General features: G+C 56.3%; 2 protein-coding genes across 9 annotated transcripts; one reads left to right on the forward strand and one right to left on the reverse strand.

Annotated features, from left to right (window-relative positions):
• Window positions 1–2,414: 2,414 nt before the first annotated feature.
• RRP7A (ribosomal RNA processing 7 homolog A) lies at window positions 2,415–8,851 on the forward strand. 2 transcript variants are annotated; one of them, XM_014868442.3, is made up of 8 exons: window positions 2,429–2,544; window positions 3,105–3,206; window positions 3,800–3,942; window positions 5,226–5,351; window positions 6,071–6,188; window positions 6,489–6,586; window positions 6,989–7,187; window positions 8,348–8,851. In XM_014868442.3, the coding sequence occupies exons 1-8, from the start codon at window positions 2,472–2,474 to the stop codon at window positions 8,431–8,433; spliced, it is 945 nt and encodes a 314-aa protein (XP_014723928.2). In that variant the 5' UTR covers window positions 2,429–2,471; the 3' UTR covers window positions 8,434–8,851. The 2 variants fall into 2 exon arrangements, with proteins under 2 accessions (XP_014723929.2, XP_014723928.2); XM_014868443.3 differs by lacking the exon at window positions 3,105–3,206 and having other exon boundaries at window positions 2,415–2,544.
• A 304-nt stretch (window positions 8,852–9,155) lies between these two features.
• SERHL2 (serine hydrolase like 2) lies at window positions 9,156–21,614 on the reverse strand. 7 transcript variants are annotated; one of them, XM_014868439.3, is made up of 12 exons: window positions 21,062–21,614; window positions 20,034–20,183; window positions 19,811–19,924; window positions 19,361–19,402; window positions 18,901–18,920; window positions 18,324–18,398; window positions 16,742–16,851; window positions 16,036–16,115; window positions 12,822–12,856; window positions 11,845–11,927; window positions 10,230–10,323; window positions 9,156–9,293 (listed from the first exon to the last, which is right to left on the reverse strand). In XM_014868439.3, exons 1-12 carry the CDS (start codon window positions 21,612–21,614, stop codon window positions 9,174–9,176), a joined length of 1,476 nt encoding a protein of 491 aa, XP_014723925.1. In that variant the 3' UTR covers window positions 9,156–9,173. The 7 variants fall into 7 exon arrangements, with proteins under 7 accessions (XP_014723925.1, XP_044634356.1, XP_070362868.1 ...); XM_044778421.2 differs by lacking the exon at window positions 19,361–19,402; XM_070506767.1 differs by lacking the exon at window positions 9,156–9,293 and having other exon boundaries at window positions 9,792–10,323.
• Window positions 21,615–27,393: the final 5,779 nt, after the last annotated feature.

Here is a 27,393-nt window from a genome sequence, read left to right on the forward strand (position 1 = left end):
GGCCCAGGTGTGCCAGCCAGAACTAAGAGAACACGCCCGGGCCCGCGCAGCAGCTAGGTGCGCACTTTCTGCTTCCGCGGCCCGGGGTTCATCGGTTCGGATCCCGGGTGCGGACATGGCACCGCTTGGCAAGAAAGTAGAGGAAGATGGGCACGGATGTTAGCTCAGGGCCAGTCTTCCTCAGCAAAAAGAGGGGGATTGGCAGCAGTTAGCTCAGGGCTGATCTTCCTAGAAGAAAAAAAAAGAAGAAGAACATGCCCGAGGAGCATCTTGAGGGGGCTGGAGTGGAAGGAGTAGAACACTTGGTGGGGGGCAGAGTGACGTGGGACGACCCTCCTGTGACTCGGCATGTGAGGTTCTAGGAAGGGCACCTGGAGCCAGTCCTGATGGGTCACTGAGATGGCTCCCTGAAATGTGGAAGAAATGGTGGCCTCCGGTAAATAAGAGGGAGTAACCGAATGGTCTTGGCAGGGTATTGAGAAGTGGCCAACAGGCTCAGAGAGGTGGCCGCACAGAGTTCTTATGTGAGACCAGAGGACCCAGCTGACTGTGCTCCCGGAGGGCCCACTGGAGGCTATCTTCCCTCAAGCAATGATGAGACACTAGTGAGGGGCACTGGTGTCACGGGGCACCTGAGTGCTCTGAGCACAGGGTTGAAGAGGGTGAACACTGCCCTGGAGCTGGCTCCCAGGGGTCCTGAGCGATGGGAGGAGTCCAGAGAGCAGAGGTCCAGATGATGTAAGTACCAGAACAGGAGCAGGGCAGAGTGGTAGCTGGGCAGCGTGGGCCTGCAGGGTCTGTGCTGACGGCTAGCAGACCATGGTTATTCCCAGGGACCATGGCAACCAGGAGATTGCTTGGCTCTTAGAATCAAAGAAAGATGGAAAACAAGTGCACGGGAGGCGAATGCCAGCTGCTAGTGGAGAAATCTCAATCCCTCACCCAGTTTCCAGGCCTAAGTCAGTCCTCAGACCTGGAGGTCACCGCCTGAAAGGGAGGCTGGGTGCCCTTGAGAAGAACCCTGTAACGCCACAGCAAACACCTGCGGTCGTAATTCCCCAGTCCTTGCCCAAAGGGACCTATAGCCATTTCCAAGAAGTAACCATACACCGAGAAAGGAGGGTCCTGGCTATTTCAAGGGCAGCTGGGTACATGCTGAGTGGGCCTCTGGTCGCCAGACAAACGGAATCTTTGAACTTCTCTCCTCTGTCTCACTCACTCCCGGGAGACTGCATCCTCTCTCACAGCTTTAGCAACACATACTCATCGCCAGCTCCCACGTGTCCATCCCCAGGCCGGACCTCTCCTCTGATCTCCAGTCTCCTATCTTCCTGCCCACCAACCTCTCCCCCGGGGTGTCTAATGGGCATCTCAGTGGGGGCCACAGTGAGCTCCCCATCTGTCCACCCTTTCCTGCGCCCCCCCGCAAGTCTTCCCATCTAAGTAAATGACAACACCACCCTTCCAAGTGCTCAGACCATGGATTTCTCTTTTTCTCTCAACTGCACAGCCAACCCACCAGCAGATCCTATTGGAATTCTTCAAAACATACCCAGAATCCCACCACCTCTCATCACCTCCACTGCTCCTTCCCTGGGGACCAAGCCCTCCTCTTCTCTCAGGATTATTGCAATGCTGTCCTAAATGATCCCGCCACTGCCCTTGTCCTCCCACCGTCTAATTGCAGGACAGCAGCCAGAGTGATACTGTTCACACGGCACTCCTCTCTGCTCAAAATCCCACAGTGGCCCCTCACACTCAGGGCAAGAAAGGACTTCTGGGGGGTCTACCGGGTCCCATAGGATGGGCCAAGCCTCCTCCCCGTCACTGATTCTCCCTCTGCTCACTGTGCTCCAGCCACACGGTCTCCTTGCTGTTTCTCTACCACACCATGTAGGCTCCAGCCTCAGGGCCTTTGCTCTTGCTGTTCCCTCTGCCCAAGATGCTCTTCTCTCAGCCACCTGAACCTCCTTCAAGTATTTGTTCAAATGTCACTCCAACGAGGCCTTCACCTTATTTAAAATTGCAACACCTCCCCTCAACACACGCCTCGTCCTCCTTCAGTTTTCTCTGCAGGATTTGGCACTGATACATATGCTTTCCATTGTGCTTCGTTTTGTGTGTGTTTCTTTCCCTCATTAAAATAGAAACTCAAGGAAGGCTGGATTTTATTTCACCTCTCTTTCTAGCGTTTAGGCCAGAGCGTTCAGGGCTCTTTGTGGAATGGATGGCTGAACGGATGAAGGAACGCACGAACGGAGAGTTGAGGGCGCTCCCGTGAACCGCCCCGTCCACGCCGACCTTTACTCCCACACTGGTGCGCGGACTTCATCCCGATCGGATGAAGGTTGAGCCCCGGGGTGACGGGGCCGGGAAGGCGGGCTGGGAACCGGCAGGGCGGGGCCCACGCGACGTCGTCGTCATGGAAACGCGCGCGCTCCCAGCGGCCCCCGCGGCTTCCGGTCGGCAAGATGGTGGCGCGCAGGGGGCGGCGTTCGGCGCGGGGCTCGGACGAGGGGATCCCGAGCCCGCCGGGCTACTCAGGTGGGGCTGCGGGCCCTGGGGGCCGGGGCGACTCGGGGGCGGCGGCCAGGGGCCCCAGCAGCGGCCGCGCGGTTGGGCGTGGGCCCGGCGGGTCCTCGAGGCCCGGCGGCGCCCTGCTCCCCTCTGGCCACCCTCTCCCTAGCCGAGCCCATTGGGGGCCACGCTTCCCTGGGGTGACCCCCCGCTGTCCACACTGTCTCGCGGGGCGAACCGGGGCTGTCTGCCCCCTCCCCCAGGGGAGCCCGTCCGCTTCTCGTCCGCCCTTGCTGTTCCCAGGTCGGCCCCTCAGCCCGCGCCGCGCCGGGCCTCTTAGTGGCCTCCTCATAGGTTCTGCCGCTTCTCCTCCTGCCCCAGGTGCCAGAATCTTCTTTCTAAAGTCAGATTTAAGTCCGATCTTGCCTCATAGGCCCTATACCTATACCCCCAAACCTACTGAACTCTCTTCAGTGGCCAAAGTTCGCACCTAAAACAAAACCCAAACTTCTTACCCTTGACCCGCGTGGCCGCACGTGTTCGGGCTGGTGCTCACCGAGGGTTCCGTGTCCTGTTCCTCTGAGCAGCGGGCTCTTTACACCTTCCTGAATTTGGCGCTTGCTGGGCCCTCTTCCTCGGAGTTCCACAAGCAGCTTTGCCCTCGCCGTTGCACCGCTGCCCTCACTCAGGTCTGAGCTTTAAAGTTACTTTCTCAAAGAGGTCGCCCCGATGCCCGCCTAAAGGCTCGGCCCCCCGTCTCCCCGCACTACTTCACCCTGTGTGTTTCCTTCATATTTGATGGAATCTGGCCACATGCTTAGCTGTTCAGTGTCTCCCACCACTGAGCTTCCTGAGGGCGGGATGGCAACTGTGTCCTCACTGTGCTCAGAAGAAGGTGGTGAGGAAAACAGGAGGCATCCCCGAGCTTTCTGAGGGTTAACGCTGATGGGAATGCCAGCGACCATCCAAACAGTCACACAGAGACTTAGACGCGGTGAGGAGTTTGGTGTTTTCCCCGAGAGCCCAGAGTGTGAACTTCCCTCTCACTTCGCTTCCCACTTGCAATAATTGCTCGATGTGCTCACTCTGCCCCACAGCTTGGGAGCCCCTCCCGGGCAGATGATGTGTTCCTTCCCTCTCAGCCTGCACATCATCCTGCACAGGCCTCTCCTAGGGGAGGGGCTCAGGGAAGGATGCTGATGGATGGACAGATACACGGGACTACAAAGGGACAGCCGAGCCTGACTTTCCTGCCATCCCTCTCCGCCCGTTTCCCTTCCAGCCATTCCAGTCAAGTTCTCCGGAAAGCAGCAGGCGTCTCATTATCTCTATATGAGAGAGCACAGAGTTCGAGAAGGCACCAAGTCCTCCTGGCCTCAGAAGCGGACCCTTTTTGTCCTCAATGTGCCCCCATACTGCACAGAGGTAAGCGGGTGTGTGGGAGGAGACCGTGGGCTCAGGCAGGGCCTCCAGGCAGAGCTGAGCTCCCACTGGCCCCACCGGGCCCTGGGGGGCATTGGAAACTGTGCGCAAAAGCCTGGAGGGAGGGTGTCTCGAGGGCTTCTTGTCTCTCTTCTGACAGGAAATCGGTTTTTAAAGATGCGTTTTAAAAAATAGACTCCTGAGGAGCCCAGAGCTTTTTATGTATCACCCAGCATTGTTTTGAATTACAGGGTGGTTCTCCCTCGTTTTACTATGGACATTGATACATGTCCATAGTGAAAAATAGCAAAAGTATAAGAAAGAAATTACCTCCAAATCTATTATCCCAACATGTCTGTTAATTTTTTTTTCACAAAAACTAGTATTATGTTAATTTCCAGAAGAGAAACTAAGGGAATTTCTGAGTCTTTGATGAATTTTTTATCAAAAAAAGAAATATTCATTTCTGAAGGTTTCTCTGCAGTTAGAAGCAGTAAGAGGACAGGGTGTCACTGTTCAGCTTCACTGAGGAGCAGCGGGCACAGAGGGGCCGGCCGAGGTGCCAGCTCGCTGCAGGTCGCTAACCGCACGGCTCTGTGTAGGCAGCACCCACGTGGAGAAGCAGCGTCGCCGGCACCCCAGAAATGCCCCATGCCCCCCCCACCACCAGGGACAGCCACCACCCTGAGTCCCACAGGCAAGATTGAACTCTGTTCTTCAATGGCTGATTCAGGCAGTAAAACTTAGTTGATTGTCTCATAAAATCAGAATACTCAGAATAACACCAAAAATGTCCCCACTTATTCTTGTAATAATTAAAAAAGAAACAAAAGTTGAGAACCCAGTCCTGGGGTAGGGATCGTCCCCCCAGAGGGATTGCTAGGGAAAGGCTGATCCTTCAGCAAGATGGCCCTTCAAAGCGGGCAGATCCTCTCAGGAACACCGAGCACGTCCTGGGCGCGTGCTTCCAGCGGGCCCTGTCCTAAAGCCAAACAGCTTATCCCTGAGTCCCACCTTGCAGGCCGTTCCCTCCCTCCCGAGACCCCGGCTAGTGGAGGGGTGGCTTTTTACCCACAGTTTCTATCATGAAGATTCACAAGATCGTTGTTTCGGGCCGCGGGAGGGCAGGAAAGGTGACCTCCGTGTTGCGGAGGACGTGACTCCCAGGCCCTCCCTGCGGGGCCCCAGGTTGGGCAGGATGGGCTCTGAGTCCTTCAGGTCCCCTGGCAGTGCCGCCGGGGTGGAGGGACACTCAGGCTCATGCGGTGCTTCCTGGGCCGTGGCAGGAGTGCCTGTCCCGCCTCCTGTCCCCCTGTGGCCCTGTCTGTTCTGTGGAGTTACAGGAGAAGCCAGACCTCGCTGAGAGCCCAAAGGAGCCCCAGTCCAAGTTTTTTCAGCCCAAGCCCGTTCCGGTAAGCCTCCGAGCACCCGGGTCTGCAGGAATGGGGCTTGGGGGGTGAGGGCCAGGGTGTGAGGGGGAATGGGGCGGCAGCGGGTGGCAGTGGGACTTTCTCAGCACTCCCCGGGGTCCTAGGCCAGTCCTCACTCTGGGGGTCTGGGAGGGCTGTCAGGTCAACAGTCTCCACTCCTTTCCCCGGCTTTGCCACATTCTTTAGCTCCCTGTCTGGCTCTTCCCGCTGTCCTGGGTGAAAGCTCAGAGACCATCTCTGCAGGCGCCCTGCGCTCCCGCCTGCTTCTCCTGCCAAAGTCGATTCTTCCTCAGGCTCAGTGGCCGGGGTCTTGTTTCCCTGTGGCCCGTGAGCCCACACCTCCTGGCATAGGGGAGTGTGAACTAGTGTGCGCCCAGTGTCTGTCCATTCCTGGCCCAGAGGGAGCACGCTTTCCACTGAGTCCGTCCCATAACTGGAGACAGGCCTGGTGTCGCCCCTCTCCCTGGGGAAGAGACAGGCATGGGTCACTTCCAGCAGAAGCTGGAGAACTAGGGGCGCAGCCGTCCCACCCCAGACTGTGGACGCTCTCCTGGTCATCTTCACAGTTTAGGAGCAGCCCGCCACACCTGCCCTGGTTCAGGGACATGTGCGGCCGAGGGCAGTGGGAGCCCTGTGGCAGGCGTCGGGCAGCTGGGAGGACAGGAAGGCTCCTGACACTCTGTCATCTCTCCCTCCCCCAGGGCTTCCAGGTAGCCTATGTGGTGTTCCAGAAGCCGGGGGGGGTGTCAGCTGCCTTGGCCTTGAAGGGCCCGCTGCTGGTCTCGACAGAGAGTCACCCTGTGAAGAGCGGTGTTCACAGTCAGTATTGCAGGTGGCGTCGGCTGCCCCCTTTCTGGGCCCTGGGTTGGCGGGTAAGCTTTGTGGGGCAGTCCGCGAATGCCACGAGCCGTGTCTGCTCACCGAGAGCAGCGTGTTGGCTCGAGCCTGGCACTCAGGGTGGGCAGAGGTGAGGGCCCAGCTTGCTGCCGCAGAATCTTCCTCACCTCCTGCACCCTGGGCCAAGGCCTCCAGCCCTGCGGCCTGAGTGAGAAGATCGGGACTGGCCCGGCAGGCGCTGGGGTGCGGAAGCCCCATTTCCCTCCCTCCCTTCTCTCTCAGAGTGGATCAGCGACTACAGGGACTCCGTGCTGGACCCTGAGGCCCTGAGGGCGGAAGTGGACACGTTCATGGAGGCCTATGACAAGAAGGTGGCTGAGGTAGGGCTTTCGCAGGTGCAGCCGAGCATCACCTGCGCAGCCTTAGGAAAGGTGTGCAGCTCCTGAGAGGGAGGGATGGTGGCAGCCTGTCCTAGTAACCATGTGGAGTCCAGGCCCCCTTTTTCCCTGCTGAGTCCTGGGCCACCTGACTGGGGGACGTGTAGTCTCTAAACGGTCTGTAGGGAACGAACGGTCCGAGAGTGGCGGAGGAGGCAGCATTGACACGTCTGCATGTTCCCCTGACACACAGCCACCAACACTGCTCCCCAGCAGAGGGAGCAGCAGGCGCCCGTGCATGCCCACGGTGGTTCTGGGTGGGGGAGGGGAGGGCGGGCGATGGGCTCCTGAGGCTGCAGGGCGGGTCCCAGGCAGCTGCCCATCACAGGGTTGTGTTCCTTGCAGGAGGAGGCTAAGGCCCAGGAGGAGGAAGGGGTCCCTGATGAGGAGGGCTGGGTCAAGGTGACCCGCCGCGGCCGGCGGCCTGTGCTCCCCCGGACGGAGGCAGCCAGCCTGCGGGTGCTGGAACGGGAGAGACGGAAGCGCGCCCGCAAGGAGCTGCTCAACTTCTACGCCTGGCAGCACCGCGAGACCAAGATGGAGCGTAAGAGAGCGCCCCGGCCCCTCCTCTGGCCCCAGAGCCCTTGGCACCCAGGCCGCGGGTGAGGCCTGTGGCCAGAGCGCAGAGCCTTAGAGGGCAGGCCCTGGGCCTGGGGACCTGGACCACAGCCCTGTGGTGGTCCCCCTGTGGCTCCCCAGCGGCAGCTGTGGCGGCCCCTGGGTCATTTAGAGGCTACAGAGGCACTGGGATGTAGGACCCGCCTCCGGAGCCCTGAGCAGTTGGTGCTTGAACCTGTCAGCTTCTAGCAAGGAGCCACCTGGCAGAGGGTGGATCTCAGGTGCTCGCTGTGGGTGCAGAGCGGGCTGCTGCTGGCTGTGTGAGTGTGAATGTGTGAGAGAGACGGTGTGAGTGTGTGTGGAGTGCGCAGCGGGGAGCACCCCACCGCCCGTGGCCTGCTGTTGGCGGTGAGGGTGCTGAGCCTACTGCCCTGGCCGTCTTGTCTCCTCACGTGCGGGATGGTTTCCCCATGGGCCCAGAGAGGGTCCTGGCCCCAGCCTTGGCGCAGGGATGGGCCTGAGCACCCCTAGTTGCACAGCTCTCTCGCCTCCCTCACTGCCCCTTCCTCCGGCACCTTCGCTCCTGCTCCTGTCCTCTCCTCCGCGTTCACCTGACGGCAGGCATCCCTCAGCCTTCCCTCCCTTGGGCTCCAGAGCCCACATACCCCTTGGACCTGGCTGTTCGGTGACCAGAGCCTCCATCTGAGTCCTCGGCCCCCTGGGGTGGGGCCCTGTTACCTCCTGACGGCCTCCCCTGTCTGATTGCTGCCGTGGGGAGGGCTGCAGAGGTGGCCCGGCGTCTCCGGAGCCCCCGCGCCACCTCCCTCACCTTTGGGGTGGGGGTGGGGAGGTAAGGGAGCAGGTCCCTGTTGGCCTTCTCTGTGCTTTTTTACTGGTGAGTTTCCTATCTGAGAACTCGGGCCTGCCGTCTTCTCCACGCAGCCCGTGCCCTCTCACCGGGCCTGCAGTCCACTCCACTTCCCTGCCACACCAAACCGTTTTCCGAGGCAGAGGCGAGGAGGGCGGCAGTGCTGAGCTCCCTCAGCTGGTAGGGGGCGCTGAGGGGAGGGCCCGGCGAGCTCTCTAGTCTGGTTGGTGGGGCGCAGCTCCTTGCTGATCCCGGCCCTGTTTTCCCTCGCTCCCCAGATCTCGCACAGCTGCGCAAGAAGTTTGAGGAGGACAAGCAGAGGATTGAACTGATGCGGGCCCAGCGCAAATTCCGCCCCTACTGAGCTGTGCTGGCCCTCAGGCCCGTGGGGGTAGTGAACGGGCGGCAGTGCATGGCCAGAGAGGGCCTGGAATGCTGGTCTCAGAGGCTGTGCCCAGGCCCAGGGGCCACCGCGTCAAGCCGCCCAAAGATCTGAGGCACACGAGGTGGGGTGAAGGACTGTGTCGCCCTCCGTTCTGGTGCTTCAGCAGTCCTGGGGCCCAGTGCTGGGGGGGCCTGCCCAGCATGAGGACTTGGCCTTCAGGAAGCCACTGGCCCAGGAGTGGCTCCTTCCCTCTCCTCGTCTGTTCTCAGCCTGTCTCTGGACTCACCTCTCCGGGCTGAGCATCTGCTCTTTCCCCCCCTTCCCCTCGGCGGAGAAGCCCCCGCTGCAGTGAAACAGCCTCCAGAGCAGTGATAATACAGGAATAATTTCTCTTTCATCCTGTCTGGCAGCGGGAAAAGTTACAGAAGCTGCTGGGCTGCGGGCCCCTCCTTCCTCCAGCTGCTCCCAGCTTCCTGCAGATTATCAGCCCCAAAACGGACAAGCCCCCAAATCCAGGCATAGTCTCCCCCTTGAAGTCACAAATGTTAGAGTCAACATCTTGCCCCCACCCCTCCACTCTGCCAGCCCGTGCTGGTCTTCATGACCAGTGAGGCCTGGCCCCACCACGCCTGGCCTGGCTGGGGGGGCTTGGAAGCTGGAAGTCTGAGTGGAGGGTGGTGAGCAGTGGGTGGGTGGTCTCTGTAGCCCTAGGCACAGGGCTACAGCTGGTCTGGGACCCTGTCCTTGCTCTGTAAGAAGGCGCTGATGACACCGGCCACGTGCTGGGGTTGGTTCATGTGGACGTAGTGGTTGCCCGGGACTTCCACGAACTGGAACCGCTGGGGAAGGGAGGGCATGCGTGGTGGTGTGAGGCCCAGGGGAGGTAGCTCTGCAGGCCCCTCTGGTGGGGCTTTCCCACAGCCTGCTGCCTCCCACCGGTTCAGAAGTGTTCCCAACCGTGAGCCTTGGGGCAGTGACTGATGCACAGCTCCGTGGGCCCCAGTCCCTCCACAGCCCCCTGTGGGCAGGTCGCCCTGGCTCTGAGCCAGTGGGAAAGGCCTGATCGGGAAGGAAGGGTCCCAACCCTGGGCTTCTGAGCCGTTCTGAGCTGAGAGGTTGTAGAGCTGGGCTGGGGAGGGGGCCGTAGGCAGGGGTGCCACTGGTTCTGATAATTGTATAAGGCCAACTTGAAAAAAGATGGAGCAGCCTTTCCTACTTGCTCCTGCCTGGAAGAAAGCAGCAGGACCAGAAGGCACCGCCTGTTGGCCAGCCAGCCACGTGTGGACTTTCCTTCCCAGGGGACACTGTATTGTCCGCCGAGGCCTCAGGCTCAGGTGTTAGTGGCGGATGATGTTAAGATGCCAGGTGCTCCCAGGGACCTTGGCAAGGTCCAAAGTCACAGCACAAGTGTCAGCCCTCCCCCGTGGAGGCTTACCCCTAGCTGCAGCCAGCACCCACGGAAGGGACTGGTCATCAGCTCCCGTTTGGGACCCCAGAAAGGCATGGGACCACCTCTCCCCAAGTTGGGCTTGGCCCGGGGCATATGTGAGGACAGTAAACCCGAGAGTCAGCCAATGAGGAGTGCGGTTTCTCTGCTGACTACACGTGACCCCAGGCCTCTGGGGAGTGAGGCCTGGTAGCACCTGGTCACCTGTTAGAGCTGGGGCCAGGCCAGACCAGGAGTCCCAGTCCAAGCAAAAGAGAGGGTGAGAGGGAGCCCAGAGCGGCCTGCGGCCCTGTCCTGGCCCCCTGTCCCCTGAGCCCCGCACACCTACCTCTTTTAGGACAGATTTCAGCATGCCAAGTACGAAGTGCAGGTGTTCCCTGTCAGCATTCTCTCTTCTCACGTTGTAATATCCATGGCTTGCTCTGGAAAAGAAGGCAGGGTTCAACTGGGGGCTGCCTCCATGCACTGCCATCTCACCAGCCTGGGTCCCCTCCCATTTCCCCACAGCTGAGCCCTGAGCCCAGGTTTAATTCAAGGTGGAGGCCTTCAGTGTCCGCTGGCACTCAGGGCTCCCTAGGCCAGGCACGAGCGCAGTGTCTCAGGGTATCTCACCCTGCTCGGGTCATAGGGCCTGCCTGCAGTCACAGCCACTGAATGGCAGAGCCAGGATCTGGACGGGCTCTGGAGCCCATGTTTTCTCTTTATCTTTTAAAATAGCTTTATTGAGATAATTTCACCCATTGAAGGTGTAGGATTCTATGGTTTTTAGGATATTCAGGGTTGTGTCATCACCAGAGTCAATTTTAGAACATTTTCATCACCTCAAAGGAAAAATCCTGAGCGTGTAGTTTTCACCAACACACGTGCACACAACTCCCCATCTCACAACCACTGAGCAACTTTCTGGCCATAGAGCCCCTATCTGGACTTGCACAGGGATGGAATCCTAGAATCCGTGGACTTTTGGGACTGACTGGTTTCACTGAGCAGAATGTTCTCAGGCTTCATCCACGTTGTCACATGTCAGCACTCCATCACTTCTTATGGCTAATAGTCCATTGTATGGACAGACCATATTTTGCATATCTGTTGAGGGACACCTGGGTTGTCTCCACCTTTGGGCTGTCATGAATAATGCCGCCATGAATGATCGTGTCCAGCTTCTATGCAGACGTGTGTTACCCTTTGTGTTGCATACATACCTAGGAGTGGAATTAAATTGCTGGGTTATATGGTGACTTAGCTTGAGAAACCGCCAGACCGTTTTCCAAAGTGGCTGTAGCATTTTGCAATCCCACGGCAGTGTGTGAGGGTTCTGGTTTCTCCACATCCTCGCAAACACTTGTTCCCTCACTTGTAGAGGCTAGCTGTCCCAGCGGATGTGCAGTGGATCTCACTGTGGTCTGGATTTGTTTGTCTTGAGTCCATGCTTTCTAAAGCCCTGTGCTCGGCACCAGAGACACAGATGTGTCCCTGGAAGTCACAGTCCTGCCTCAGTCCAAGATGGCTGCAGTGGAGTGGGGAGTGGCATCTGAACCACACTAAAGGATGTTTGGCTGTGGGAGCCCGAGGCTATGGGATTGCTCGCGGCTGGGTGCTGGGGGTGGGGACTGGGAGGAAGGCAGCTGGAGGAGCAGCGTAGGCCTGGGGATGGGAGGCGTCCGGGCGGCTGGGGGACTGGGTAGGGCAAGGGCCAGATGGTAATGTCTGCCCATCTCTGCCTTACCTGGGCTTTCCCCCAGACACTGTCGAAAGGTGCAGTGTAGTCCTTGCCCCACCCACTGCTGCCCAAGCTCTGCCTGCCTTCCACACACCAGTCACCGGGGGCTTTCCCGGGAAAGATGGCAGTGTGGTCTCACACCGGGAGAACTGGGGACCTCGTGCCAGGGAGACCTGGAGATTCCTGGCTCTCAGGCCTGGGCTTGGCGCTCGGTCAGACTCACTTGACGAGCAGGACGCGGGCCCGCAGCTTCTTGATGGAGTGCACAAACAGCTCCTTGCTGATGTAATCCGAGCTGTGCTCTGGCTGCAGAGACAAAACCATCGTGAGTTCTCACCCCCAGGCACTCCTGTGGGTGCGAAGCCTGCCTCTCTTGGGGTCAGTGGGTACCGGGAAGGGCCGCGTCGGCCATCACCTCAGGACTGAGCCCGGTGCCCGACCACATCACCTCCTTAACAAAGGGCTTAGTACCTCCCATGGGCCCTGGGTCTTTTACCCCTGAATCTGTTCGCTATCTTCCTGGGCTCATGGCAGCCCAGCCAGATGGCATTCCCCAGACTCCCTTACAGCCAGGTATGGCCATGCCACTGAATGCAGAGAGGTGACCTGGGCTACTTCTGGGCCTAGACTTTAGGTCTGAGGTATGGCCTCTCTTAAGAAAGCCCTCTTTATCAATATTGCCGTTGATTCGCGATGTGTGTGTGGTGTTCTATGTAAAATATATTTGTCTGCCTCAAGGTCTTAAAGCTATTCCCTATGTTTTCTTCTGGAATCCTTGCTGCTTTACATTTCCTCTTCTGACCTGTGATCCATCTTGAGTTAACTTTGGTGTCTACTGTGAGCCAGGGATCTGGGCTCTAAGTGAAATAAGCCAGTCACAAAAGGCCACATGTCACAGGATTCCACCTACATGAGGTCCCTCCGGGAGTCAGATTCACAGAAGGGAGACAGACGGCGGTCACCTGGGGCTGGGGGAGGAGGAATGGGGAGCTCGTGTCTAACGGGATGGAGTTTACTGGCGATAATGAGAGATTTGGGGGGCTGCACATCACGGATGCACTAAATGTCACTCAACTGCACACTTACAAATGGCTTAAAAATGACAAATGTTATGCTATGTCTATCTTACCGTGATGAAAAAAGAACAAGAAAGAGGCAGGCAGGCAGACCAGGATGGGACGGGAGCCCAGCAGCACTCACCCAGGACATCCTGCGGTCCCTGTTCAGCACCAGCCCTGGAGAGAAGCACAAAGATGCTGGCTTCAGCGCCACCCATCAGGTGAGGGGACTCAACTCCATTCCCCTGGGGACCCTGGGCCCTTCCAGCCAGGGCTCATGTCATCAGCCTAGACTGATGGGGACCGCCCCCGACATCCTCTTGGGGCTCAGCTGGAGTGGAGCTTGCCCACAGCCACCTGGCCAGACCTCCCTGGCCACCCTCGCGGGCGGGGCAGAAGGATGATGCTGGGAACAGTTATGCTACCTGGCACCCGTCGTTCTCATCTCTGAGATCCTTAAAACGTACATTCGGATCTTTTTTTTTTTTTTAGGAAGATTAGCCCTGAGCTAACATCTGCTGCCAATCCTCCTCTTTTTGCTGAGGAAGACTGGCCCTGAGCTAACATCCGTGCCCATCTTCCTCTACTTTATATGTGGGACGCCTACCACGGCATGGTGTGCCAAGTGGTGCCATGTCCACACCCAGGATCCACACCGGTGAACCCCGGGCCGCCGAAGCGGAACGTGTGCACTTAACCGTTGTGCCACCGGGCTGGCCCCTCATTCGGATCTTTAAACACCAGGAAGCACCCAGTAGCTAAGAACTGGGTTGTCACTTGTGGAAGAGAAATGGAGCGACAAAGAAAGGCTGGAGGGGTCGAGAAGAGCGGGTGGTCCCAGCTCCAGGCTGAGCCTCAGTTCTCTGCTGCAATGCCAATGGTGGACAACTCGGCCTCACCTGGGAAGGACAGACACCCACCAGTTCCATGCCTGGGCCCTGATCTTGAGAAATGGCTGCAGGGGTGCCAGGGAGAGTACAGATCGCAGACCCTGGAGGCAGCCTGATGTCAGCAGGGGACGGACAAGTGAGCTGGGGGGTGGTTGTTTGGGAGCCTCTCCAATGGGGACCTGGTGGAAGGGAGCTGAAGCGTCAACATGGGTAGATCCCACAAATATGCCACCTAAGAAGTCAGCCTGCTCCCTCCTTCCTAGAGTCTTTGCTCAAAATCCACCCTCCCAGCCAGGCCCCACAACCTCCCATTTAAAATCACAGCATCTCGGGGCTGGCCCTGTTGCCGAGTGGTTAAGTTCGCGTGCTTCGCTGCAGGCGGCCCAGTGTTTTGTTGGTTTGAATCCTGGGTGCGGACATGGCACTGCTCATCAAACCACGCTGAGGCAAGGTCCCACATGCCACAACTAGAAAGGACCCACAACAAAGAATATACAACTATGTACCGGGGAGCTTTGGGGAGAAAAAGGAAAAAATAAAATCTTTAAAATCACAGCATCTCCAGGAGCCTCTCCAGCCCCTGATGTATTTCTCCCCAGAACACCCAGCGCTTTCTCACGCGCTCTACCATTGAAGATGGAATGGGGCTGTCAGGGGCTCCAGGGCCCGAGGGAAAGGACTTGGGAGGAGTCTGGAACACGATTTCCCCAATGTCACTCACAACCGCGGAGGCACCTGGTGGGGTGCGGGAGCCTGCTGTGTCTTCTTTTAGGTTAACCCCAGGCCCCAAAGGGCCACAATGGCTGCAGAGGGGCTAGTCCTGACACAGTGATCCAGTCACCTGCCCACGCCTGCAGCACCTCCTTCCTGCTCTCCTCTCCCTGCTCCCTCCACTTCCCTGCACAATGGTTCAGTGTCTGTGCTCCCCATTTCATGTGACCCCGGGCGGGCCTAATCGGCTTCCCCAGCCTTGCCAGGAGCACGTCTCATTCTGGATTAGCCCACTTCTGCACCTGGGGCCTCCCTGGCCTGGCTATCTGTGTGGGGCATGAGAGGGCAACCTGGGCCCACAGCCCTCATGGCCTTCTGCCCTCGACCTCTCTATGATGGATTTGCGGAGGGTGGGCGGGGGGGCAGACAAAGGTTCAGAGATGATAACTAAGACAATCCTCCAAAAAGGGTCACAAACTGGCAGCAAGAGGCCAAAACAGCTCCTAGGTATAGTCCGTCTGACCTCAGAGTATGCTGTTAATTTCTGGAAAATCAATACAACACAGCAGACCTCTGGCTTCTCTTAAGCAACCGGAAATTCTGGCCATACTAGACTCGGGTTTCCACACGACAACCACCGCCTGGGTTGCCTGGCTGGGCATGCTGGCTCCAGTTCCACCGTCCCCACTGCTCCCTATTACTCACTCCCAGCAGCTGCATTACTTCCACGACTTGTCCAACTCCCACAGGCACTGGTGCTTTTGACCTCTGCCTCATTGGTGCTTCATAAACTGAAGCCACATTCACTACCTTGCTCGATGCTGTAAGCCTATGAGGACAAAAATCCCAAGACTGTCACCTGAGAGAGCCAGAGGGTCCAAAGGGGAGGAGCTTGTCCAAGATGGCTGAGCCAGCAGAGGCAACGCGCGCAGGTTGCATCCGCCCTGCACTGTCTCCCAGGCTCCTCCTGGGAGCTGCTTCCCGGACCCGTCCAGAGCAGGCCCGCCCACGGCTCTCTCCCAGGGCTCCCTGTACATCTCCTTTCCTACACTTGGAATGAAACGACTATTGGCTTGTCTGTCTACTAGTCTATCATTTGTTTCTCCTCTTAGAATGGACGTTCCCCACCCTGCCTCCTCCTTGCTCAGCTCCTAGGGAGTCATTTCCAGTGAGGGCACTTGTGAACGGCGTCTGGAACTTGGGCCACCAGGAGAGGGCCGGGGTCTGCTGCTGCTCACCGCAGCTCCACAGCCTGGCTTGGGCTGGCACAGAGCAGACCTTCAGGAAAGGTCTCCTGAACAAATGAGGAGAAGCAACTGCCGGCCCAAGGCTGCCCCGGAGCCGAGGTACCACCCACTGCACTCCTCTGTTTAAAGACTCTTCAGAGTCACTCGGCCCTGAGGACGATAATGCCTCTCCCTGGCACCTGGTACGCACCCCACAGGACCAGCAGAGCACGGCTGGGACATTCCCCAACATTTAGTCCCAAGAGCCCTGACCAAGCTCCCCACAGGACGTGGCCTTCTGGGATGTGCGGTCGCCATCGAACCCGGCACGAGTCGCTTGGCCTCTCCGAGCCTCAGTTTCTCCTGCTCTAAAGGCATGAGTAGAGGGCAGTAGGAGGACTAAAGGAGATACCGTTCGCAGAGCTCTTAGGATTTGCCTGGTCCAGAGCGAGCAGCGATGAAGCAATGTCATTATCATTTCTCAATAACCGTGTTGTTAAGCCACGGCGTTAGATGCCGCGTCTCTTACCTCCAGCCACGGGGGTGGTTCCCCTCTGTAGGAGGAGCTCCCCAGACTCCTCACTCACATGACTGTTGTTCTGCAGGAACCTGGGAGAGACAGAAGGACGCCGATTGCCTGGGGCAGGGAGGACCGCTGCCGGGAAGGAGAGGAGGGCAGGAGAGCGAGGCCACTCCTCAAAGGATGCAGGCATCCGTCAATGGGATGTTCACATCAGGGGCGTGAGTGTGTGTGAGTGTGAGTGTGTGTGTGAGTGCCAGCCAACTGAACCCCAAAGGAGGAGTGGGGAAGTTAGCAAGGCACCAGCGAGAGGGCCAGGTAGAAGGAGCACAGAAGGAAGAAACGGTGTGGAAAAAGACAGTGCACACATGCGTGTGTGCATGTGTGCGCGTGAGTGTGCATTTGTGCACGTGTGTGTGTGCGTTTGTGTATGAGTGTGTGTGCATGCACTTGAGTGGGGAGGATTTGGGGGCAGAGAGCATGTGGAGAGGGGGCGCCTAAGTGAAGGGCATGGCTATGGAAGGGAGAGAGTGGAAGGCAGGCGAGTCCCAGACGGGCCATGGGAGGAGGGCCAGGAAGCCTGCTGTCGGGGTGAGCGTGGCAAGAAACAGGCTTGGCGTGGATTTGTGGGTAGGAGAGAGAAGCTTCCTCGAGGCCCCAGCGATGTCCTCCCTCGGTGACCCTCAGTTCCCCCGGGCTCCCGGCAGGCACCCACCTCCACAGCATCTCCTCCCAGCTGACCACACTCGAGGGCTTCTTGGAGGCCTCCACCAGCAGCGTGTGCTCGATGGCTCTCCGCTTGTAGGTCAGTAAGTTCTCCATTTCCTAAGGATTCGTGGGTTCTGCTGGGGGGGCAGGGCTCCCAGCTGCAGACAAAGGGGCCCAGCCCCCAGCCCGCCCTCAGCAGGCCCTCAGCCGCGCACCCTCTGCACCCTCTTAGCCCGTGATTCATTCTGGCCCAGTGAAGGGTTGCAGGTTAGCTAGCCCTGTGAGCCGGAGCCAGTCGTCTGCCTCAGTCACCGCCGGCCCAGCCCTGCCCATGGCCGGGGACAGCTGGAGGGATCAGACAGGATGATGGAGGAGAAAGGAAACCTCTGTCAACTGCCAAGTGTCTGCAAAGGTGCCATATTAGGGTCCACAGGTCATGAACCACCCAGGGTCAGGGTTCAACCATGACAGCGTTAACTAACGCTATCACCCCAAAGGGAGGAGGGGAGACTGGCAGAGGGGTGCAGCTCGGGGACCTCCAGTGCCCCCTCAAGTACCCATTGCCAGCCCAGCTCACTCAGAATGGCCTGGAGTAGCAGGCGGAAGTGACAGTCCCATCCGTGGCCCCTGAGAAGGCAGGACAGGGAGGACCAAACACTCCCCAGCTGCCCCAGGAGGAAGACCCCGGGGGCACTGTGTTCGTCCGTCAGAAGGGCAAACAGATGAAGAAGCGAGAGGGCAGCCACCGCAGTCTGCTGCATCCTCTCGCCAACCCGCAAGCTCCGTTCACGCAACGAACATTCGTGGAGCACTTACTACGGGCCGGGCCTGGGCGTGTGCTGGCGAAAAGACAGCCATGCTTCTGGCCCTTGTGGACTTTGTGGTCATTTTAGGGACGAGAAAACAGAAAGTGATGAAGGAGCTATGTCACAGCTGAAAGGCTGAGCCCTTGGGAATAGAATGACAGAATGTCAGAGCTGGCAGGGCACCTCCAAGGTCGTCTTCTCCAACCTGCTCATTTTACAGGTGAAGAAACTGAGGCTCAGAGAGGCAAACTGACTTGCCCAGAGTCACACAGCAGGTAAACGGCAGAGCCAGGGCTCAGATGTAGGGAGAACACTGGCTGTTGTCATGGGTGGTTGAGGTGAGAGGGGTCAGCACGTCTCCTAGCCATCCACACTCCAGGCTGCAGTGTGCGGTTGTACAGTGCGTGCACAGCACAAAGGCATTTGACTGAGCACAAGTGCAGGTGGGCTCGCCAAACTGTATGCCCCTAGAACTTCCTCAACCCACTACTCCTACCCTCTCCCACCCCCTGCCACTTTGTGATCAACCTGGCATTCTGCAGATCCCAGGCCACACAGAGGGTTTCCAAGGATAACAAAAGCCCCTGCAACCCTTTCTCTGCCCACTCCTGGGGTACCAGCAGCATAACCCATCCCCTGGGAGGGGCCCTGTGACTCCCCCTGGTCTACCCTCTGCCACCTTCTCCCGCCTCCCTGGTACCCACCAAAGGAGACAGGGCCAAGGGCAATGGCTGGGCCTGGGTCTCCCCCAGTGACAGTGTACATGGAAGACCCCGTTCTTACGTTGGAGTCCACGGCAAATGGGGTCGCCTCCAGCAAGATAAGTTTATCCACCATCTCGGGGAAGACACAGGAAAACTATGATGCGACACACAAAGAGAAGAATAAATAGGAGAGGAAGATGGGAAAGGGGCTCAAACTTTGCCCTGGGGATACTAGTGCTTCCCGAAACATCTCTCGGGTTGGGGGAAGGGTGCTGACCAAGAGGCCAGAACAAGAATCTTGTCCCTTGGGATCACCTTCCTCTTTCCTCCTCCCACAGTCTGCGCCCAGCACCGAGCTCCAGACCCCGGGGATGGCTGCACTCCAGGGTGCTCTGTGACGGGGCGGCGTGGGGGGCGGTGGGGAGCGTCTAAACGCAGCTCCATCAGGCAGGAAGCTCCACTGTTCCCCGGCAGTCACAATTCCCGCGGTAACGATTATTACTGCCATCCACAGAGCAAACTGGCTCTGGCTGACAGAACGCCAAGATTCACCTCTCTTCCCAGCTGACTGCCCCTTCCTCCTCCTGCCCTTCCCATCCCACCTGCAGGAGAGCCCAAGGTGGCCAGAGGGGGTCGCTGCAAAGCCATCTACTCACCATTCCGCCCACAAGGCCACCTGGGGGACAAAAGAGGAGGCCAGCTGACATTTCCCGGCTCTCAAAATCCTACCACACCCTCCTCCCAGGAGCTGGCCCACCTTCACATAGGGGGCTGGCTCCTCTCCCCCACCAGTGGCTGGAGCTCTGTATGTGCTGTCAAACTTGGGGCTCCCTCCCTGGGGCCATATAGCCCCTTCATCACACCTGGCCACTCCAAAGGCCACATTTTCCTCATCAAATTGAGAGACACACCACCTGTGGGGCCCTGTGTCTCTCAAGGGAGTTGCCTGAGGCCAAAGGGCCCAGTGCCCAATGTCTAACAGACACCTCATCTTTCCTTGCAATTCCCAGAGGCACAGGGGACGTGTACCTGTGTAGCAACTCCGCTCCCTCCCTCGCATCCCTCCCTTGCAGCCCCACCACTGGGCACTCTCAGTCCTGGCCAAGATGTACTCACCAAAACTGTGGCCCATGAGGGAAAACTGATCCCACTTCAAGGCTGAAAACACACACAGCCAGGTCTGGATGGGCTAGCCCGCCCCTGCCCCCCTGCCACGCCCCGTCCTGCAGTTCTTGTGCTCGGGAAATGCCTCCCCAGCATCTGGGGTGCCCCACTCAGGACACCAGCTTAGAGGGGCCCCAGCTCCACTGCAGGGGTGGAACCCACAGAAGGAAGCAAGCTCTTCTTGGCAGCCCTCCTCAGCTTTCCCAAAGTCACCCATGCACTCCTGGAAGAACTGGGGCCAGACCCCAGGGCACTCCCACGCCAGTGCCACTTCCTGGCTAACACCCCACTCCAACGATGAGAGGGGATGTCCCAGGGCAGCGGCCCCCTCTCCCCGCCCCGGCCCCAACACACACACACACACACACACACACACACACACACGCTCTGCCTCTTACTCACCTGCCGCGACTCTTCGAACCTCACTCACGAAGTTTTGCTGGTAATACGGGAGACCTGGGCCGTAATGCGACGAGAGCCCATGCCCTCCGAAATCCACAGCAACGTAATGGAAGTCTGAGACAGAGATAAAGGGGAAGAAGGCATCTACATCAGCCTTCCCCCCGCCTCATCCTCCTCAGGGCTCCCACCTGGCCCCTCGGCTTCCTTTTAGCCCCAGCCTCACGTTTTGGGAGAAGAGGGATGAGCCGGTCGAAGGAGTTGGCATTGTCCAGCCAGCCGTGTAGGCAGAGAACCGGGGGGCCCTGCTGGGAGCCCCAGGCTTTGGCAGCGATGTGGCCCCAGGGCACGTCCAGCTTCAGCTTTGAGAATAGACCTGACAGAGACACCCCCTCACTCAGGAAGCTGGCACTTCCTGAGCCCCTCATCTATGACCCAATGGGTCCAGGGCATCAGTGCTACCCAGGGGGCTCAGACTCCCATGCTGCCCCCAGGGCATTATGGGGAGAGAGCCAGACACGAGTGTGGGGATCCCCAGAGGAGGGAAAGACAAACTGGGTCATCTGGGTGAGGAAAACCTTGGGAGGGCTTCATAGCAGAACTTTCCAGAATAGGCTGGGAGGTTGGCTAGGCCTGGGCCCTGCGACTTGCTGGCTCTGTGATGTTGGGCAACTTACTAAAACCTCCTGAGCCTCAGTTTCCTTTTCTGCAAAACAGGAGTAAAGAGTAATGGCAATAGCCAACATTTTCTAAGCCTTAGCTGAGGGCCAGATGGGGTGGCCGGTCTCCCACATCCTCACAGTCACCTGGGTCACTACCATCACCCTCCCTTCGCAGACCAGGAAGCTGAGGCACAGGGAGGTGCAGCCCATGCCCCAGGTCACACAGGCACAAATTTGCTGGCCTCCCACGCCGCCCCTCTAACTTGGGGCTCCTGGAACCCGTATGGCCGTGTCCTGGGCCGGTGAAGGAGCTGCCACAGGCAGGAGGGCGGCGTGGTCGGCGTGCCCTCCCCTCCACTGCCCCTCAGCGGTCCCAGGTAGCTGGATGCGAGAAGGAAGCGCGCGCCGCCTCCCCCATCCCACTCGGTCGGGGCCCGGCGTCCTCACCCATCGCTCGCGTCCCACAGTGCACAGCTGCGGTCTCTCTGCCGCCTCTCTGCCACCCAGGCCCCGCCCCTCGCTGACCAGCCGGCCCCGCCTCTCTGCCACCCAGGCCCCGCTCCTCGCTGACGAGCCGGCCCCGCCTGTCTACCTCTCCCGCTCCTCCGGAAGACCTCCTGGCGGCTCCCTGGAGCCCAAGGGCGGCGCGACCTGGCCCTTGGTTCTGGCCGGGACGGGCCTGCCCTCCCGGACCCTCTGCCTGCGCTGGGAAAGCCGCCGGCGCCACCCCACGGCGGAAGCTGTGAGCAGAGCCCCGGGGGATTCCCAGGGCGGTGACCAGACCACCTCCAAAATTCCCGCACCTGGGGCTCTGCTTGACACGTGGCCGGCCCCTGACCCCTGAGCAGTCCCCAAGGCCACCCCACCCCTACCCGGGACCGGCATCTGGCGAAGGCCCAGGGAGCAGCCACAGCAAGCGGGGTAGCCCCTGGGTCCTCGCTGGCCCTCACTGTGGAGCTGAAGGTGGGGTGACTTTCTTTAATGGTTTCATGTCCGCGTGGAAGGCCAGGCTGCGTGCACCGTGTTCGCCTAGAGTTCCTGGCAGGAACCAGCCTTAGTATTTGTTGTGCAGGTGAACAAATGAATGTAGACACTGGGGACGTGGAGGAACTCCCCAGGTGAGGAAGGATGACAGACAACGACATGCTGCCTGCAAAGGATCAAGAACTCCAGGTCATGAACTCCACATTGTCTTTGATCTGCCCTTCTATAGAGGGGAATTTGCAGTCTCCTGTGTTTTGCTTTACAACAATACTGTAATGTGCAGCATGACGTGGTCAGGGACAGCTGTAGGGTAATCTTACAGATGTCCGAGAGCTAGCGCGGAGGCTGAACACATTGGTAATGTTGCCAGCTGTTTCTCCATCACCGCCCTATCTCCTGAGTTCCACCTGTGCTGGGCAAGCCTGCCTGTTCCCCCGGGCCTTGAGGGATGAGGAAAGCATTCAACTTCTGAATCTGTGTCACTTTGCTAGTTGAGAAATTGTATCACAGGGTGCTTAAAATTAGAATTTCTCTTGTTACATCTGGGCTTAATCTTGTTTATTTCCTTAAGAGCCATTGATATTTTTTAATGTCCTTTCTCCATTTTTTTCTATTATTTCCTGATTTCTTAGGACTCAACTATTAGAGAGATTAGTTCTTTCTCTATGACACGGGTTGTATATTTTTCCCCAAATGCTTGTCATTTGACTTTAGAATTTATTTATTGCCGTGCAGAAGTTTTTAAATTTTTATGTAGTCAAATTGGTCACTCTTTTCTTATTTCACTTCTAGATTTTGTAGGGGAGGAAGACATTTCCTCTACCCTCTGGGTGCTTCTGGCTGGGCTGTGAATCGAATTGACATGAGACAGAATAACAGGAGAAAATCACACAAAGCTTTATAACATGTAGACATGGGAGAGACTCAGGAAAACTGAGCAGCTCACCAAAAGGGCAGAGGCTCTCATCTTAAATACCATCTTCAGCTAAAGACAAAGGAGGATGTTGGGGGGTTGGTTTGGGGGCTTCAAAAGGGAGGAAGGCAAGTCACATGGAAATGGAGAAGCAAATGTTTGGTAAACAGAACTTTGGTAAGAGTGGGCTTAGCAAGGACCCTCCCAGCCTATGGGATACCCAGAGTTCTCTGTGCTGATGGCCTGTCCTGGGGACAAGCCTTTATTTTAAATCTCTTTTAGGTAGTTAGGGGGAAGGTCAAAGATTTTTTCAGTCTTTTGTTCTTAAAAATAATCAAGGCGAGGAGACATATTTTGGGGTGGCCAAGTCTGATCCCCCACAATTTTGAGTCTTCCCAGAAAGGCCTTTGTCATTAAGTTTTGGGTTGGCTGGCTATTCAGTAGGAGATTACTGGAACAGCAATGGCACACGAAAGGAGCTTGGCAAATTCTTTGTTAAATGAATGAATGAATGAATAATAATACACAAACCTGGGAACACCCGGGTACCCCACAAATCGTATGTTTCTTTAGTTGCTTGGAGCACCCATCAGAGCGCTCAGGATGTTTGGGGGCCTCCTTTCCGGGTTGATGGCTTATTCTCCCTCAGACAGTATGGGTCATTCTCTGGGCAGGATGTCACCGATATAACTTGTCATCAGTCTCCTTGTGGGTCAGTTAGTTTCACACAGAGGAAACTGTTGCAGAGGTCACTACTCCACACAAATGTCCACCCGGTCACGGGGCCCTGACAAGGTGACCTGCGTCGTGACAGGACAAATGGCAAACAATAGGATCTGTTGGAGTCTATGAGGAAGCCATTTGGTGTAAACCTAATTCGGCCTGACTTTGCTTTTCCAGAAGGGCCTGACATGGCCTTTGAGCATGCATTGTGTATGTGCTTTAAACATTTGCTGTGTCCCAAAGAAAGAACGAATGCCCTTAAGATAAAGGTGCAACTTCCCCCACATTGGCATTTCCTTAAGGATAAGCATCTCTCCCTAGGCTCGGAACTGATTGCTGTGCTCACCTGTGACCACCCACCTCGAGACAACAGACCTGCCCCCCTGCTGTGTCCACCAACACAGCAGACCTACTACCTGCTGTGTCCATCAATCGCTGTGCTGACAGAGCAGTCCCGTGACTACTGCAAAAGGGGCCTTTCAATCATATGTGAAACATGCCCTTTGAGGGTATACAACCAGTCTGTGCACCCCACTTCTTTGGTGCCCTTCCTTCCTTGGGGAAGGAAGGCCCCAGGCTATATGGTCCTCACATTTGGCTCAGAATAAACTCCCCCCAATTTTCCTTTATAGGTTGGTTATGGATTATTTGCGTTGAGAGTTGGCTTGGCTTCAGAGCACTTTCCCGGCCTTCCAACCCCCACAGACTGGACAAATGCCCTCAGCATGGGCTGGAGTGAGTGGCCGCACACCCCTGAGGCTTCAAGACTGAGCAGATGCTCCTTAGTTTGGGCACAGATGCAGGCATGCTAGTGGGGAGTCAGGCGACACAGCGTGCAGCCAGAGCAAACTGAGACAGTGACGGATGACGGCCCAGCCTGATGTGACCAAGGGGCTGCTGGGCCAGGAGTCCCGACAGCCTGAGGGTGCAGAGGAGGCCTCGAATGCCTGGAGGTGGCGATGGACAGACATGTCGAGTCACTGTGGTGTGTCAGGTTCTGGTGCAAGTGGCTTCAGAGTGAGCGACATACTCCAAGGTGGCTTGGCGAAGTCTCCAGAACTAGTAAGAGCCCTTTGCTGACACCCAGTCCTGGGGCTGGTAACACAGCCATTGGTGCTCCACCACACATAGTCATCAGAGCGCTCCGTGCTCTGCTGTCTGCAGGTCGAGGTGGCTGCCAGCCTGCCCTGTCCTAAGGCACAGTCGTGTAAGCACCCTCTTCCAGGCCAGCTCTGCCCTCCTCCGTTGCCCTACTCCATGTCCTGGGGTAGGGCCAGACCAGTTTGCTTAGATCCCTAACATGACTGCCATGGGGGAAGAAAATGACTGATCTGTATTTTTTCTCAACAAACAAAACCCTGTTTTTGGAGGGGCTAAATAGCAAGCACTTTCTGAGAATACCTATGGCTTCTCTTTTAATTCTTTTGCCCAGGGACACAGGGTTTTCACTTCATTTCAATTAAACCTTAAAAGTCACAAAACGAGGCTCACCCAAACCAACAGATCTGGACGCAATGAAACAAACTCCCGTCCCAAACTCCCTATCCGACAGTGATGTTCCGAATGTGCAACCGCCCTGGAGGCCAGGGTCTACCTTAATCCCTGGTTGCTGGGGAGGTCGACAGGGAGCCCCTGGGGAGGAGCACAAGAGGATCTTTACCATCAGGTGTGAGAACATTTCAGTAGTTCAGCAACTGGTACAGCCGCTCTGTCAGCCCGACACCTCCTGTTGCCTCGGGTTAGAAAGGGAAGCCACTTTCTCTCTTGATTCCAGAATGTCTTACTGGAGAGATCTTATGGTTCATCTGTCCCCAAACCTTTGTGTTTTCACATTCATTAAAGAAATGTTTCCTGTGTTGGAGGCTGTGTCCAGCTTCCTGTCTTTTGTTGCTTCAGCCCTAGGAGCTGTGTTGACTTCTTGCAATCACTAACCTTGCAATCTTTCTTTCTTTGTTCTTCCTTCCGTGCCAACCTTGCGCTTATTAAATTCCCTCTGTTGAAATACTTGAGTTTTTCTGTTTACTTAACTAGACGCTGGTTGATACCATTACACACTCTCTAGATCAGCAAAAGTGAAAAAGTCTGATAATCTCAAGTATTGAGTAGGATATGGAGCAATCGAAACTGCCAGTGGAAGGTGTAAATTGAGACACCTTGAAAAACAGTCTGGTGTTACACGGTTTGGTTCCAGCGGCAGATGGATCCTCTATGACCCAGCAGGTGCACTCTGAGTCTAAAACCCAGAGAAACGTGTACATGTGCCTCAAGGTATATGTACAAGTGGTCATGCTTGTGAAAGCCAAAAGCTGAAACGATCTAAATGCCGTCCACAAAGACAAGAATGAATGAAGTGCGGTGTACAAATGGGATGGCCGACAGCATAGCAATGACAAAAGAGTGAATGACTGCTACACACGTCAACATAGATGAACATTGTTGCAACAACTAACGTTGTTAATTGCAACCATTAACGTTGTTGTAAACAATGTGGAGTGAAAGAAGCAGGACACAAAAGAGGATGACAGGATGACAGGATGATGCACGTTACGAGAAATTCAAAAAGAGGAGAAACTAAAAAGTACATTGTGATTGGCAGAAAAGAGGCCTCCCCAAAATGCCCATGTCCTAATTCCTGGGACATGTGAATGTGTTACTTTACATGGCAAAGAGACTGCAGATTTCATTAAGATAAGGACCTTGAGAGGAGAGGATTAACATGGATTATCTGCTTGGGCTCAAAGTAATCACAAAGGTCTGTAAAAGTCTCTAAAAGGGAGGAAGAGGAGAGGACTCAGAAGGGGAGATGTGACTACAGAAGAAAGGCAGAGAGAGATGAAACATTGCTGGTTTAGAAGATGAAGGAAGGGGCCAAGAACCAAGGAGTGTGGGTAGTCTCCAGAAACTGGAAAGGACAGGAAATGGATTCTTCCATAGAGTCTCCAGCAAGGAACACAGCCCAGTGGACCCACTGGTTTTTAGCTCAGTGAGACCCATGTCAGACTTCTGACTACAGAACTGGGAGACAGTAAATTTGTGTTCTTGGGCTGCTCTGGTGGCTCAGCGGTTAAGTGCTCACATTCCGCTTTGGCAGCCTGGGCTTGCTGGTTCAGATCCCGGGTGTGGACATGGCACCGCTTGGCAAGCCATGCTGTGGCAGGCGTCCCACATAGAAAGTAGAGGAAGATGGGCACAGATGTTAGCTCAGGACCAGTCTTCCTCAACAAAAAGAGGGGGTTTGGCAGCAGATGTTAGCTCAGGGCTAACCTTCCAAAAAAAAAAAAAAAATTGTGTTCTTTTTAAGGCACTAAGTTTGTGAAAGCAGGGATAGAAAACTAATATATATATTGTTCCGTTATTTTCTCTCTGTCCTTCAGATTAGATAACTTTTATCGTTTTGTCTGTAGGTTCATTGATTCTTTCTTCTGTCATCTCTAATCTGTTGTTAAATCCTTTGAGTGATTTTAAGTTTCAGATGTTGTACTTTTCAGTTCCAGAATTTCCGTTTGGTTTGTCCTTATAGCTTCTATTCCTGTGCTAAGATTTACTATCTTTTCATTCATTATTAGTATATTTCCTTTTATGTCTTTGAGTTTAGTTATAACAGCTACTTTAAATATCTTTGCTAATTCCAACATCTAAGTTCTTTTGGGGTTAGTTCCCGTTGATTTCTTTTCTTTTGGTCAAATTTTCCTGTTTCTTTGTATGTTGAGTAATTTGAATTGTGTTCTGGTTATTGTGAATGATGTGTTATGTGGAGTGTGGATTCTGTCATGCTCCTGCAAAGAGTATGGATTTGTCTGTTTCAGCAGCTGATTAACTTGGATGAGCTCCTTCTGGAATCCTTGTCTCCCTTACAGTGAGAAGCAGCTCAGGTTTCAGTCCTTCTAGCCTTAGCCGGGCTGCTTGCAGTCTGCCCCATGCCTGCATAGTTTAGCAGTCAGAGATATAGATAGAATATACGCACAGATTTTGGGACTCCTCCTCTCTGGCTCTCTTTTTCAAAATTTCTCCCCTTAATAACCAGCTGCTGTGGTTGCCACAATCTCTGTTCTCTAGTTTTTCAAGCCAATAAGACTGGGTTTCTATCCAGGTTTTAGCTGCCCAGATGATGAAGATTAGGGCTTGCTTTTAGGCTAAAGGGCTCCCCCCACCCTCAGTACTGAGGAAGATTTACCCTGAGCTAACATCTGTGCCAATCCACCTCTTTTTGCTGAGGAAGACTGGCCCTGAGCTAACATCCATGCCCATCTTCCTCTACTTTCTATGTGGGACGCCTGCCACAGCATGGCTTGCCAAGCGGTGCC

The sequence above is a fragment of the Equus asinus genome, chromosome 4, assembly GCF_041296235.1.
Source record: "Equus asinus isolate D_3611 breed Donkey chromosome 4, EquAss-T2T_v2, whole genome shotgun sequence".
In the NCBI taxonomy this organism is placed as follows: Eukaryota; Metazoa; Chordata; class Mammalia; order Perissodactyla; family Equidae; genus Equus; species Equus asinus.